This window comes from Salmo salar, chromosome 14 (assembly GCF_965601325.2).
Source record: "Salmo salar chromosome 14, fSalSal1, whole genome shotgun sequence".
In the NCBI taxonomy this organism is placed as follows: domain Eukaryota; kingdom Metazoa; phylum Chordata; class Actinopteri; order Salmoniformes; family Salmonidae; genus Salmo; species Salmo salar.
In genome coordinates this window covers 22626881-22641948 of record NC_138304.1, presented here as the reverse complement: position 1 = coordinate 22641948, position 15068 = coordinate 22626881, and the positions used below count along the sequence as shown (strand labels likewise).

General features: G+C 44.0%; 1 protein-coding gene across 3 annotated transcripts in view; it reads right to left on the bottom strand.

Moving 5' to 3' along the window:
• The window catches only part of LOC106568822 (extended synaptotagmin-2), a 64151-nt gene that overhangs the window by 12258 nt on the left and 36825 nt on the right, over positions 1-15068 (bottom strand). For all 3 annotated transcript variants that reach the window (XM_014139511.3, XM_014139513.3, XM_014139512.3), the window contains exons 9-17: positions 13165-13285; positions 12735-12911; positions 12430-12515; positions 12230-12278; positions 12041-12130; positions 11175-11270; positions 7048-7122; positions 6845-6931; positions 3136-3285 (exon numbers count right to left, since the gene is read on the bottom strand). In XM_014139511.3, coding sequence (XP_013994986.3) covers positions 3136-3285; positions 6845-6931; positions 7048-7122; positions 11175-11270; positions 12041-12130; positions 12230-12278; positions 12430-12515; positions 12735-12911; positions 13165-13285 — 931 coding nt within the window. The remainder of the gene's footprint in view (positions 1-3135; positions 3286-6844; positions 6932-7047; positions 7123-11174; positions 11271-12040; positions 12131-12229; positions 12279-12429; positions 12516-12734; positions 12912-13164; positions 13286-15068) is intronic.

Genomic DNA, 15068 nt, shown 5'->3' with positions numbered 1-15068 from the left:
CATAGAAGTAGTTTAGCTTGTCTGGTAGGCTTGTGTCACTGGGCAGCTCTCTACTGTGCTTGCCTGTTTAGTCTGTAATGGTTTGCAAGCCCTGCCACATCCGACGAGTGTCAGAGCCGGTGTAGTACGATTCGATCTTAGTTCTGTATTGACGCTTTGCCTGTTTGATGGTTTGTCGGAGAGCATAGCAGTATTTCTTATAAGGGTCAGGGTTAGAGTCCTTCTCTTTGAAAGCGGCAGCTCTAGCCTTTAGCTCAGTGCGGATGTTGCCTGTAATCCATGGCTTCTGGTTGGGGTATGTACGTACGGTCACGACGTCATCGATGCACTTATTGATGAAGCCAATGACTGATGTGGTGTACTCCTCAATGTCATCGGAGGAATCCCGGAACATATTCCAGTCTGTGCTAGTAAAACAGCAGCTTAACATCTGCTTCATCTGACAACTTTTTTATTGATCTAGTCACTGATGCTTCCTGCTTTAATTTTTGCTTGCAAGCAGGAGTCAGGAGGATAGAATTATGGTCAGATTTGCCAAATGGAGGGTGAGAGAGAGCTTTGTATGCATCTCTGTGTGTGGAGTAAAGGTGGTCCAGAGTTTTTTCCCCCTCTGGTTGCACATTTAACATGCTGATAAAAATTTGGTAAAACTGATTTAAGTTTCCCTGCATTAAAATCCTCGGCTACTAGGAGCGCCGCCCCTCTGCGTGAGCATTTTCTTGTTTGCTTATGGCGGAATACAGCTCATTCAATGCTGTCTTAGTGCCAGCATCAATCTGTGGTGGTATGTAAATAGCTACGAAGCATACAGATAAAAACTCTCTAGGTAGATAGTGTGTTCTACAGCTTATCATGAGATACTCTACCTCAGGCGAGCAATAGATCGAGACTTCCTTAGATATTGTCCACCAGCTGTTATTTACAAAAATACAAAATTGAATGTCCCGTTGCTAGTTTAATCTTCCACGGAGGTCATCTATTTCATTCTCCAAAGATTGCACGTTTGCTAGCAGAATGGAAGGAAGTGGGGGTTTATTCGATCACCTACAAATTCTCAGAAGGCAGCCCGCCCGCTGGCCTCTTTTTCTCTGCCACCTCTTCACGCAAATCACGGGGATCTGGGCCTGTTCCCGAGAAATCAGTATATCATTCACGTCAGGCTTGTTAAAGGAAAAAAAGGATTCTGCCAGTCTGTGGTGAGTAATTGCTGTCCTGATGTCCAGAAGTTATTTTCGGTCAGAAGACACGGTAGCCGCAACATTATGTAGAAAATAAGTAAAAAAATAATGTTACAAACATTGCAAATAAACGAACAGAAAACACATGAGCCTTCTTCTCCGGCGGCATTGTTATCTCTAATGAAAGCCTATAGCCGACATAAAACCAAATATTTACATTCAATATTGTTTAGATTATTTAAGTTTCAATTAAACTATTTTATTAACAACTCCCACAATCAAATACAAGCTCAACTCCGGGACCACCTGCCATCTGATTTTTTTTGCCTGATGCAGGACTCTAGTGCGAGAGGAGAGAGACACTCCTGCAAATCAAAAATGTGTTTATCTGTTCAACTTTTTGGTCTCTGGATCTACCAATATTCTCAACTCAAGTCGTTTCATCTAACATGTCCATTCAGGAATGCATGATAAATATATTTTGACTAGCGGCTCCCCATCCTTATGGACGGTAAATGGAAATTAATCATTTGATTTACTGCAATTTCCCTCTTAGGATCTTAGCTTTGGATCTTTAGTGTATAATAATATAGAAGATGAAGGAGGGTAGGAAAAGCGAGGGCTACGTGCTTTATTACAGTATGTGTGTCAAACAGGTCCTGTTAGATTACAATCGTTTTCTAACCATTTGGAACGGTGTAAAAAACACAAATACAATGATTTACAAACAAATTATAATCAACCCCAGATAGCCTGTTCTAAAGATTTTTTTTTTTTATGTCCTTAGTACAGCAAAGATTGGGGGCTCAGGGCGGTACCATTCTGCTCATCTGATGAAACTGCACTGGGTCAGATTCTAACTTTGAAGACCGAGATCGAGTCATTGAAGGCAAACCAGCCGATAGAGAAACCTTCTCCGAGGGCAGAGATACGGGGCGACGGCTGATGCATTGGTCCATAGTCAGGCCGCATTGGCGGAGTCAGGGGAAGAATGACGCGTTGAAGAGGGTGAGGGATGAGATGGAGTCCCAATCCATGCTATTGTCAAATCTAATTTTCCTGTCGTTTTTTTTTGTCACACTGTACAGTAGCCTAATAAACATCTGCATTTTGAAACAGTCTTTTTTACAAATCAAATTAGATCATATATTTCTACTACTGTAGAAGCTGTGTTTTTAGTTTTAGAATACAGCACTAGGCTTACAGTGATGGACATTGGTCACAGTTCACGCCTTGATGAGCCATTAAATTGGACAAATCCGAAAGTGGCGGATGTTGGTGAATGGTTGTTGTTCTTCAGGAAGAAAATACATTCTTTAAATTGAAAATAACCTGAAAATAATCTTAAATAAAGGCCAGGATATAATATCACCAAGAGAATGGCGAATGGAATGAGTCACATTTGAATTGAAATGACCCGATTTGAATTAAAACGACCAAACATCAGCCTTTCAACATCCAAATATTTCATACAATATTCTGCCCATATTTCTACTTTTGAAGGACTTGTATTAACGGATGTTTTAGGTGCAGTAGGCTATAGGCCTACATAGGCGACTGTAACATGCATTTTCTTTTTTATATATAATCTCAAACTGCACTGGTCAAATGATGTGAGCAAAGAAGCAAACACTGATTGTATTAACAGATGTGTGCTTATAATTAAATATAGAGTTACATTATAATCATGAAGTGTATTCACAATTGCATGCCATGATGATCTTTCCTCGGCTTCAAATGCCCGTCAATAAATGGAGTAGATGTGCTCAAAGCTGCCCTCTGGTGGTTCGAACGAGCATTAACGGCAAGCACAGTAACACACCGTACCACGCTATACCGCAGTATTACGCAACTTTTAATTGAGAAACCACTGTACATAGGGAATAGGGTGCTATTTGGGACACAGCCAAATGTGCATGACTAAAAGAGCCCCATTCAAACCCTCATGGACCCTTACCCTCAGTGCCATCTTCATCTTGATGGTGGAGCTAGTCCCAGAGCTCTTGAGATCGAAGCGCTGGTGCAGCGTCATGTCCTCAGCCTCTAGGAGACGGGCTAGGGGCAGGCTCAGAGTCCCCAGGGAACAATCATGTTTCTCATCCTTTACCTGAGGGGGGAAAGGGGGCACATGTGTTTTTTTTTATATGAAAGCAGAAGTTTACCACGTGTCAAGTCACTGTAAATTCTAGTGCACTTACAAATAGGCAGTGCACAGGTACTACAGTAGCTGGAATTTACAGACCCGAAATTCCCTCTCATGCTCCGTGCACCCAGAATTTCACAGATATGCTGAGTTTTGTAAACAAGCAGACAAAATCAGCTAAATCCCACACCATAATCACACTAAATCATCTGTAAGGCCATACTGTAGCCATAGTGTGTGTCACAAATACTCTCCATTTAGTGCAGTACTTTTGACAAGAGCCCTATTGGCATAGAGTGCACTAAATATGGAATAAGGTGCAATTCGGGACACCCCCAAAAAGATAAAAAATAAATAATAATAATTGGCTCAGTTTCACACTAGAATCCCACCGTAATCCCACCTTTGTCAAAATCAGGCCACACCCGTCTTCCCAGTAGCCTACTTGGTGTGTGAACTGCTGACTGTTCATACTTTTGCAGATAGCTGTTGACACATCAACCAGGATTAAGGAGCAGGGCAATTTGTGACTTGTTTTAGTAAGTGGCTGTATTGGAGGGGAAGTGGTTTCACCTCTCCTAGGCAATCAGCAATTAGTACAGGGAGGTATGCTCTCCACCACTGCTAGACAATTAGTGTTAGTACTTCAGTCTCCCCCTGGTTTCTCAGCGGCAGCTGTCAGACCGTCGCCGAAACAAAGACTGTCCTGCCGAGTTCTTCGAAGAAGGAAAGAGGAAGGCTCCACACCACTCTCTCACTTTAATATTTTACCTAGTTATTTTCTGCTGATCTCATTTTGCTCTTTTGTAGCTTTGCCTATTATGTGTGTTTTCTATACCTGTTCGCTCCTCTCCCTGTAGGCTTTACAGTCGCTCCCCACCCCTTGGCTGCAACCCTTCTAATAGAGTGTACCCTGCGCGCACAACCCATGTGGAATTCCGGGTCTCTGGCAGCATTTGGAACTGCCGATCTGCGGTCAAGAACGCAGAGTTCATCTCAGCCTCTGCTGCCCTTCAGTCCCTTGACTTTTTGGGCCTGACGGAGACATGGATCACCCCAGAGAACACTGTTACTCCAGCTGCTCTTTTATCATCTGACTATGGTGGTGGCACAGGGCTACTCATTTCTCCGAAGTGGAGATTTTCTCTCTTCTCCCTCTCACCTGTCCATCTCCTCATTTGAATTCCATGCCGTCACTGTCACTTCTCCACTCAAGCTTAACATTGTCATCTATCACCCACCAGGTGCCCTTGGAGAGTTCCTCAATGAGCTTGACACTTTGATAAGCTCATTTCCTGACGATGGCTCACCGCTCTTCGTACTTGGCGACTTCAACCTCCCGACATCTGCCTTCTATTAATTTCTTTCCAACTCTTTCTCCTCCTTGCCTCTTGACCTCACCCTTTCAACTCACAAGGCAGGCAATACGCTTGACCTCATCTTTACTAGAGGCTGCTCGCCTACTAATCTCACTGCAACATCCCCTCCAGGTCTCTAATCACTACTTTGTTTCCTTTTGTCTCCAACCCTAACCACTAAACCCCTACCCATGCTCATGTGCCGTCGCAATCTTTGCTCTCTCTCCTATCATTTCTCCCTCATCCTAAATCGTTCTTCCTCCTGTCTCCTGATTTTGCCTCATCGACCCTATTCTACTCCCTTTCCCCATCCTGACTCACATTCCTTCCGGCCGGCTCGGCCCTCCCTTCTTGCTGCGTGGCATTGTAAGCTTACAGGGCTGCGGGCAACAATTCTTCTGGAGGTCCTATCATCTTTTCACTCCTTCCTCTGTCTCCACTGCTAAAGCCACTTTCTATCACTCTAAATTTCAAGCTTCTGCCTCGAAGACGAGATAACTATTCCACCTTCTCCATCCCATCCACCTCCTTAATCCTCTATCCCCTTCCCTCTCTCTTTGTGGACGACTTTGTCAACCACTTTAAAAAGAAGGTTGACGACAACTACTACTCATTCACTCAGCCTATTGAGTCCACTGGTCTCACTCACACAGAACTAGCTTTGACCTCTTTCTCCCCTCTATCCAGATGAAATCCTGCGACTAGTGAGGTCTGGCTACCCAACAACCTGCCCTCTCGACCTTATCCCCTCCTCCAGGCCATCTCTGGAGACCTTTTCCCATTCCTCACTTCACTCTTCAACTCATCCCTAACCACTGGCTGCGTCCCCTCGGACTTCAAAATGGCCCGAGTCACTCTCCTCCTTAAGAAACCAACACTCGACTCAACTGACATCAAAAACTATAGACCTGTATCCCTTGTTTTCTTTCCAAAACAATTGAGCGTGATGTCTCTGATCAACTTTGTCATTATCTCTCTGAACAATCTTCTTGACCCTAACCAGTCAGGCTTCAAAAGGGGTCACTCAATAGAGAATAGCTCTTCTCTGTGACACGGAGGCTCTCCGCACTGCCAAAGCTGACTCTCTTTCTTCTGTTCTCATCCTCCTAGAGCCATCCGCTGCCTTCAAAACCGTGAACCATCAGATCCTCCTTTCCACCCTCAGGGCTGGGTGTCTCAGGCTCTGCACACTCTTGGATTGCATCCTCCCTGGCAGGCCGCTTCTACAGGTGACATGGAGTTTATCTGTGTCTGCACCATGTACTCTCACTCCTGGTGTCCCCCAGGGCTCGGTTCTAGGCCCTCTTCTCTCTATACACCAAGTCACTCGGCTCAGTCATATCCTCACATGGTCTCTCCTATCATTGCTATGCAGCTGACACTCAACTACTTTTCTCCTTCTGACACCCAGGTGGCAACACACATCTCTGCGTGCCTGGCAGATATCTCAACTTGGATGTCGGGCCACCACCTCAAGCTCAACAAGATGGAGCTACTCTTCCTTCCGGGGAAGGCCTGCCCACTCAAAGACCTCTCCATCACGGTTGACAACTCCACAGTGTCCACCTCCCAGAATGCAAAAAACCTTGGCTTGACCCTGGACAGAACTCAGTTGTTCTCTGCAAACATCAAAGCAGTGACTCGCTCCTGCAGGTTCATGCTCTACAACATCCGTAGAGTATGACCCTACTTCACACAGGAAGCGGCGCAGGTCCTAATCCAGGCACTTGTCATCACCCGTCTGGACTATTGAAACTCGCTTTTCTCATGTCACCCCGCTCCTCCGCACACTCCACTGGCTTCCAGCTGAAGGTGCATCCACTACAAGACCATGATGCTTTCCTACGGAACAGCAAGAGGAACTGCCCCTCCCTACCTTTAAGCTATGCTCAAACCCTACACCCCAATCCGAGCACACATTCTGCCACCTCAGGTCTCTTCGCCCTACATAATCCTCCTCTTCAACTCGACCACCCCCCCACACACAAAAAAAAAACCTGAACCTGCACTTTCTATGCTTGTGATATTTTCCCACATAGCAAACTAAGTCGCTCTGGATAATAGTGTCGGATAAATGACAAATGTTAAACGTATAGCCATAGAGGTCAAACTAAATGGTAAACAATGAGGTCACTCAGTAGGAAAAGCATGCCTACAACCCGTACCTCAATCTTCAGCTCTTGGAATTTGGGGTTGTGGATGAGGAAAGGGAAGGCCTCTTCCCATACAGGCTCGTTGGTCTTATACCTGGTCTGGTTGGGGAAAAAGGACCATGTTAGAGGCAGTGAAAATGACCAGGAATATGCTATTCACATGGCATTGCAGTATGTTGTTTATATAATATAGGAAATATGGCCTGTTGGATTACCTTGCTGTCGTAAGTTTTCTGCCCAACTGTGAAATGGACAAAAGGATTCGGGATGCTGCCCACTTTTTTACCAGACTGAAATGGAAAGAACAGGTATAAAAACACAGAATAACCTCTTGAACTGTGAGATGTTAACTTCATCGGTATTACTTTAATCAGATTTAATATACACGTTTAAATATAGGTTAACTTAAATAAATTATGGAGCATCCCAAATTTAGAATGGTTGTATTATAAATTATTATATTTTTCTGAAATAAAGATTCTGTTAATATATATATAAAAAAAGTGGCCTGATGTAAGGCCCCATATTCATCCCTCATTGGCTAAATACAGAAGCATTCAAACTTGAGATCAGGAAGTAAGTAGTGTAGTTACATAATTGGTTTATAGAAAACCCCATAACAGCAGGAACTATAGTTGAGATTTTCTTGGTGTGTTAATTATCTCACACCACACAGTTGTTACGTACATCATCAGAATTTTAGAATACGGTGCATGGAAGGCAGTGTTAATCCACAAACAGTTTGGGGTTTGTTAATTAATAACACAAAACAAGGAACCCAAAACAACTTGCAAGGCATTTTGAATGCTCCAGCAGCAGTTCTGTAGGAATATATGGGTGGGAAACAACTTGTAAGCAATATTACTCACTGGGATATAAACAATCAATACAGTTTATGCTAGTCTAATCAACTAAATTGCTTTCCACTTTCACAAATTGCTTATTACTTCATAATAATCAACAGATTGGTACTCAGGAAACTGATCAATACTAATCCATGTCCTAACAGATAACACACACAGCCTACAACATGGTACTGTATTTGGTTCCACTACTAAAGTGTTCTTCTCTGGTCACAGGGCCAACTGCAGTGTGTGTCTAGGCCCTGTTAGAATACCTTAAGAATGTATCTGGAAGTGAGTGGACAGATGAAAACATCGCTTTCACCAGTCTTACTGTGCTACGGGAATGGTGCTTTTTAAGATACTCAAGCAGGGCCTCTAGTCCTCCTCACTGTCTGTCTGGCTGGCTCTGCATGCACTGTTGTTACATTACCTTGATGGCCTTACTGACTGAGGCCTTCTTCAAACCATCATGGTTGAATTCTAAAGGATTGCGCTTTTTCCCCCAGGCATGAGAGACTGGGTTAGTTATTAGGAGAGGGCATGAAAGAGGAGGTTAAATCATGGAATGGAGCAACGATGAAGACCACACCAAGACAACAGGTAGAGACAGGGACAAGACTAACAACATGATGGTCACAAAGTGAATTAATCATGAGGAGTATTGACAGTGACATAGCCAGGAGAATCATTATGGGAGATAAAGAGGAGCATACAATATGAAGAAAACAGAAGGACTATTCCAACACTGACAAAGCAGTCCAGTGACAGGAGTGAGATGGTCTGGATATGGGGATATTTATGGTGTTTTGTATGTACACTGAACCAAAATATAAACACAACATATAAAGTGTTAGTGTCATGTTTCATGAGCTGCCAAACAAATGTGGTGCACAAATTGTTACACCCCAATATTGAGCACTTCTTCTTCTCTAAGATAATCCATCCACCTGACAGGTGTGGCATATCAAGAAGCTGATTAAACAGCATGGTCATTACACAGCTGCACCTTGTGCTGGGGACAATAAAAAGGCCACTCTAAAATGTGCAGTTTTGTCACACAACACAATGCCACAGATGTCTCACCACGCAACAGAAGTTTTGAGGGCATGTGCAGTTGGCATGCTGACTGCAGGAATGTCCAACAGAGCAGTTGCCAGATAATGTTACGCTCATTTCTCTACCATAAAACGTCATTTTAGAGAATCTGGCAGTACGTCCAACCGGCCTCAACAGCAGACCACGTGAAACCACCCCGGTCCAGGAACTTCTTCACTTGCGGAATCGTCTGAGACCAGCCACCCAAACATCTGATGAAACTGTCAGAAACAGTTTCTGGGAAGCTCATCTACATCCTCACCAGCGTCTTGAGCGGTTTACTGTCAATGTTGTGACAAGAGTGCCCCATGGTGGAGGTGAGGTCATGGTATGGGAAGGCATAAGCTATGGACAACGGACACAATTGCATCGATGGCAATTTGAATGTACAGAGATACCGTGAGAAGATCCTGAGGCCCATTGTTGTGCCATTCATCCGCTGCCATCACCTCATGTTTCAGCATGATAATGCACAGCCCCATATCGCAAGGATCTGTACACAATTCCTGGAAGCTGAAAATGTCCCAATTCTTCAATGGCCTGCATACTCACCATGTCACTCATTGAGCAAGTTTGGGATGCTCTGGATCGACGTGTACAACAGTGTGTTCCAGTTCCTGTCAATATCCAGCAACTTCACAAAAGGCTTTGAAGAGGAGTGGGACAACATTCCACAGGCCATAATCAACAGCTTGATCAACATTATGCGAAGAAGATGTGTCGCGCTGCATGAGGCAAATAGTGGTCACACCAGATACTGACTGATCCACACCCCATATCTGTATTCCCAGTCATGTGAAATCCATAGATTAGGGCCTAATTTATTTATTTCAATTGACTGATTTCCTTACATGAACTGTAACTGCATGTTGCATTTATTTTTGTTTAGTGTACATCTATGTCATTCCAGATACTGTATTATCTCGATGGGTAAATGGAATAGAGTCAATCTCTTGATGAGTACTTTCATACAACACAGACATCATTTCTAGCAACAAATTAATCTACAGTACAAATGAATAATAATGTTTATCCAGAGTGAAGCATTACATTCAGTACTTTGCATAACATCCTTGCATTCTGTATCATATTACCTATTCATTCTGTATTGTTGTTACAAATTACATTATTTTTTATACTTAGGCTTTTAGACTAAGTACTGTGGTTTTATTTGATTTGGGAGGGATGTGTTAGAGGATATTGGAGTCGGGAGATGCTCTGAGATCACTTGTCTGGAATTGAAGAGAGGCTGAGCAGGGTGAGAGTCCCATGTAAACTGTGGAGATGATCAAATGCTGCCCTCTAGTGAGAGAGTGTTTGTTGCTGAGGCAACAACTCACCAACGGGCTAGGAATGGCTGGGTGAGCGGGATGGATGGATGGAAAGCAATCCACAGAGAGGTCTCGCTAACAAGCCTCTTTCTTTTGTTTAGATATCTTATACAAGGCATGCCTATAATCATGACTGACAGCATCACTGTCAAAATCTCTATCTTTTCGTGCATAATGTAAAATTATACTTTTTTAATAAGAACTTCATTCATGCAGAAATCAGTCATATGACAATCAACATGCTTATTGGCCACAAGTAGTTACTTTGTTTCAATCTTCAGTACCAAAAAAATCCCACCTTGGCAAAATGAAACTAGGATTCAACATGCCAGAGGACACGGATAAGGTCCTTTAGAGCGAGGCAGTATTCTCCCTAAAGACTAGGCCCAAAGCTCTCCTCTCTTTTAAGTAGCCGGAACCCAAGTTCCCCTTGAACACTGTCTTCAGAGGAGGAGGGAAACAGAGAGAAGAAAGCAAAGAGGAGGAGGAGTCTACAAAGAGACATGTGAAGCAGGGTTTGCCTATGCTATGCATTTATGCAAATAGAGCCAAAACTAATGGTGTTATTTCACAGGTGATATAGAAAGAAAACTTGAGGTACAATAATGTATCCCTTTGGCAGACTATTAGTGTGAGTGACCAGTTGAGACTGAGGGAAGAGAGGTAGAGGATATTAACATTATCATGAGAGGAGAGAGGGGAAGGGAAGGAGATCAAGCAGGAGAGCAGTTAGAGGAAGAGGAGGCAGGTGGGAGAAGCTGGGGTGAACTGGGTGGTTCATACCGTCTCATGACTGGTAGACCGGCACAATAAAGTATCATGTTTTGTGGCCAGCAGAAAACTTGACATTGCCATCTCATAACTAACAGGTCAAATAAGTTGTGCGGAGATACAGTAAGGCAATGTAGTGTGTTTCCCCATCCGAGTTCTAATTATAACGGTCCCAATGCTTGATGTTTTTCTCTGCTACACATTAGCCCAAGCAGAACGGCTCATCAATCTTAAGCATGCAGTAGCTCTTGTGCTATTTCCTATTCTTCTAGTGACTTTACCACAGGTTGAGTGACTTACAGGGAGGCTCCTTGCTGAGTCCAGGAAGACCACCAGCAGGGCAGATGACAGGTCGTCATTAGCCTGTCCTTTATCAACCTTGTTGCTGGTCAGCACCTGGGAGAGAGCGGGAGAGGACACGGACAAAGTAACTAGTCAGCACAGTAGTTACTGTAGTGTGAGGCAGCTTGATGTACTCCCCCTAGACAGAACACTAGTCCAATATATTAAGAGCAATCTGTACTGTTGGTCAAACATAGAACGATGTGTCTCATCAGCACAGATATAATGGACTGCAGAAACACAGTGTGTGTCCCAAATGGTACACGATTCCCTATTTGGTGCACTACTTTTGACTAAAACCCTATAGGCCCTGGTCTGAAGTAATTCACTATATAGGGAACAGGGTACCATTTGGTGTTACTGGGATCTATGAGTGGACATAATAATGTCTGGAACGGAGCAAATGGAAGGCGCCAAACACTTGGAAACTATGCGTTTGATGGATTTGATACCATTCCACCAATTCCGCTCCAGCTATTACCACGAGCCCGTTCTCCCCAATTAAGGTGCCACCAACCTCCTGTGGAGTGGACTGATGGAACAGACGTTAAATAAGAACTACAGAGTTCAAACAGGGTGAGCACTCCCTCTTGGATTCCCCGATCTATCCCTCTAATCTACATGTTTCATCTACTCTCTCTCCAGTGGATGGAGGAATATGTAGACCTATTCATGTTAAGTGTCTTAAAGCTGAAGGCCTGAAAACTCCTTAACATACAGACTGATCTATTTGTGTCCCAAATGGCACCCTACTCCCTATGGGTCCTGGTCAGAAGTATTGCACTATATAGGGAATGGGGTGCTAAGTAGATAAAAGGCGGTACCTGATCAAGATTTTCACGAGTGGGAAGCAGAGACAGCCACTCCAGTTTTATGTGCAGCTTTCCGGTATTCACTTCCTCCAAGACAAACCACTGGAACGGAACAGAAGGAATTCAGTGTGCTGGATGATCACATATATTTACAATTGAGTGTTTCTATAGAGAAAGGAGTCAAAACAAAATACACATTGCCTCATCAACTTTCTGTTCCTTCTGAAGTTCAGCGACATCTATCAATAACCTGCAAGGGAAATATACACATGCTGTGAGTTCATTGGAGAGAGTGGCTGATACATGATAGCATAATGTGCTACAGCAGAAATCATGCATGACGTTCAAGTGATTTTGATGGCTGAGGAAGGATCCTAAAAGGATTAAGATCTATCACTTACTTTCCTAAGAAATCATCCTGGTCAGTGTCATCATCAAACAGCTCTATCTCCAGGTTCTGTGGTCCTGAGTTTTCATACACCATAGCCTGAAGGTCACATTCACACAGGCGTGATGACAGTTAGACCTTCTCGGTTGCATACAGGACAACATATTGGTAATGTACTGGAATGTAGTTCATGTCAGACAACCCACCCACTCCATTCTCTCTCACACTGTCAAAGACCCAAGAAATCTTTCCCAACATAAGTTATCTTAAGAAATCTTCCTGAACCACTTTGTGGATGTTTAAAAATGTTCTCTCTACCTCATAGACTTCGTTCCACTTGGGATTGATGGTCTTCTTGATCACCTTGCTCCGAAACAGCTGGTTGTCGATGTGAAGGACCCCGTACGGGTCTGACTTGCCCTTTATTATCCCTCCCAGGAACATATCCTTAGCTAACAGCTCCTGGGCCTCTAGGAAGTGAATCCTCAGGACGCCCTGGGAGGAGAGAGATCAACATCACTGAGTTCATACATATCTCATAGTGATTTAATGTATTACATTAACAACATTGGAATTCAACAATGCCATAAGGGATGGGTTGCATTTCAACATAGCAAAAAAACAGTAGGACATTTGTTTGATTCGTTCATCAGGTTTGGCTTCATACGGTGGAATGTGTGTCTTGCTTTCAGACTCAGTGTAGTGTGAGTGATTAGTGGGAATCTTCCATCCGTCCGTCCCTCCCTACCTTAGGTATTGGGAAGCGAAGCTGAGAGAGCTGAGCCTCTCCCACCAGAGGAATGGTAATGCGGTTAGGCAGGACCAGGTAGCTGTAGATGATGTCCTGGATCAGGTTATCACACAGGCCACTAACGGGGGACAAAGAGACACAGGCTATAACACACACAGGCCACTAACGGGGGACAAAGAGACACAGGCTATAACACACACAGGCCACTAACGGGGGACAAAGAGACACAGGCTATAACACACACAGGCCAGGAGACACAGATAGAAAACATCTTCCATTTAGGCTGATTCTACCTCCATCCCGTTTCAACCAACATGTTGCGTCTCAAATGGCACTCTATTCCCTATATTGTGCACTACTCAGTGTCTTGTGGCGCTGACACTTAACAGTGATCTGGTGACTTTCGAGACTGATATCCAAGCAGAAGAGGCTACACAGCAGTGTACAGGCCATCACAGGGAAATGTCCTGTCAGCAGATCGGGGGGTGTTGCGATAGTTTATGGGGTTTAGGCAAATACAATTCAATTCTGGTCTTCCATTGGCAGGTGGAGAGTGGGGGGAGGGGTCACTATGTCGGTGTCCCAAATGGCACCCTATTCCCGATAGTGCACTACTCTTGACCAGAGCCCTGTGGGGCTGGATCAAAATTAGTGCACTATTTAGGAACAAGGGTGCCATTTGGGATTCAGTCCATGTGTGACAGCAGAAGCCAAGGGCACTGTCACTCTGAACTGTAGAGAGCAGCCCAACCACAAGTTAAACAAGGCCTACATGTATTTCAACTAGAGCCAAGACAAAGATTATTATAAAGGATGAACCCAAACCACATTCAATGTTCAGTTTCTCTAATGCCCACTAGATGGCAGCATTGTAGTGAATGGAGAATTCCCTCAGTGGGTGCATGTTAGTCCGTCAGAGCTGGGTTGAATTGTTCAGCAGAGCCTCCACCATCCTTCCTCAAAACTCCTCTGAGGATACAATATTCTGTTATGTCTATAAAAGGTTGTTTTTGGTGAGAACGTGTGTATCGGAAATATGTGGAGGCCAGCCTTCACATTTCTGAGTTTCTCTGCAGAAGGAATTCATTCATTGCTGGTGTTCAGCTGCTATACATTTTCAACAAAGCTAATTAGTAACAAATGTAAGTGACTATGCATTTTGCGCTCAGTCCTTCCTTTTCGTCTGTTTGTAGGAAAAGGTTAGCAAAACGACAATTCAACTTTTTAGACTCCGAGCGTGTCTGTGTGTTGAGGGAGTGTGAGCAACAACTTCCATTCCCAGGAAACAAAACACACACTACACAAACACTCACGGGTGACCGGAGGTGCCTGCTGTTTTAGAAGGAGATGCAAATCCCACCAGAGGAAACCTGAGCCCTGTACACAGAACCCCCTCTGTCTGTACACACCACACACACGCCCACCCACACGAAAAGCTCAGAATAAGGCAGGGTTGGGCAGGTTTCAGGTTCAACACCCACACACTGGTGTTTCCTTCAAACCTGTAAAACGAGGAAATCTACATTTCACAGGGCGGAGTCTCTCAAACCCACAATGTCTCATACCAAAACAAAACGACACACCAGACACTATACTCATTTGTTTAGACGTGGACCTTAATCAGGGCACAGCTTCTACATTATCTAGCAAACCACCACAGCCATGTAGGCCTATACATGTCTCTTCATTGAATGAAGTATATTCAAATGGCCCCATTCAAATTTCTGGATGGCCCACTGCACTACAATGACAATCCTGTATGTGTGGCGTGTTGGTCACTTCTAACAGTATGTTCCAGGGAGAATAACCTGGACAACTGTATCTACGTTTGCCACTGGTCTTTGTTTTTATTTCACCCCAATTTTGTTTGGCATAAGTGAGCATTGGGGCGGCAGGTAGCC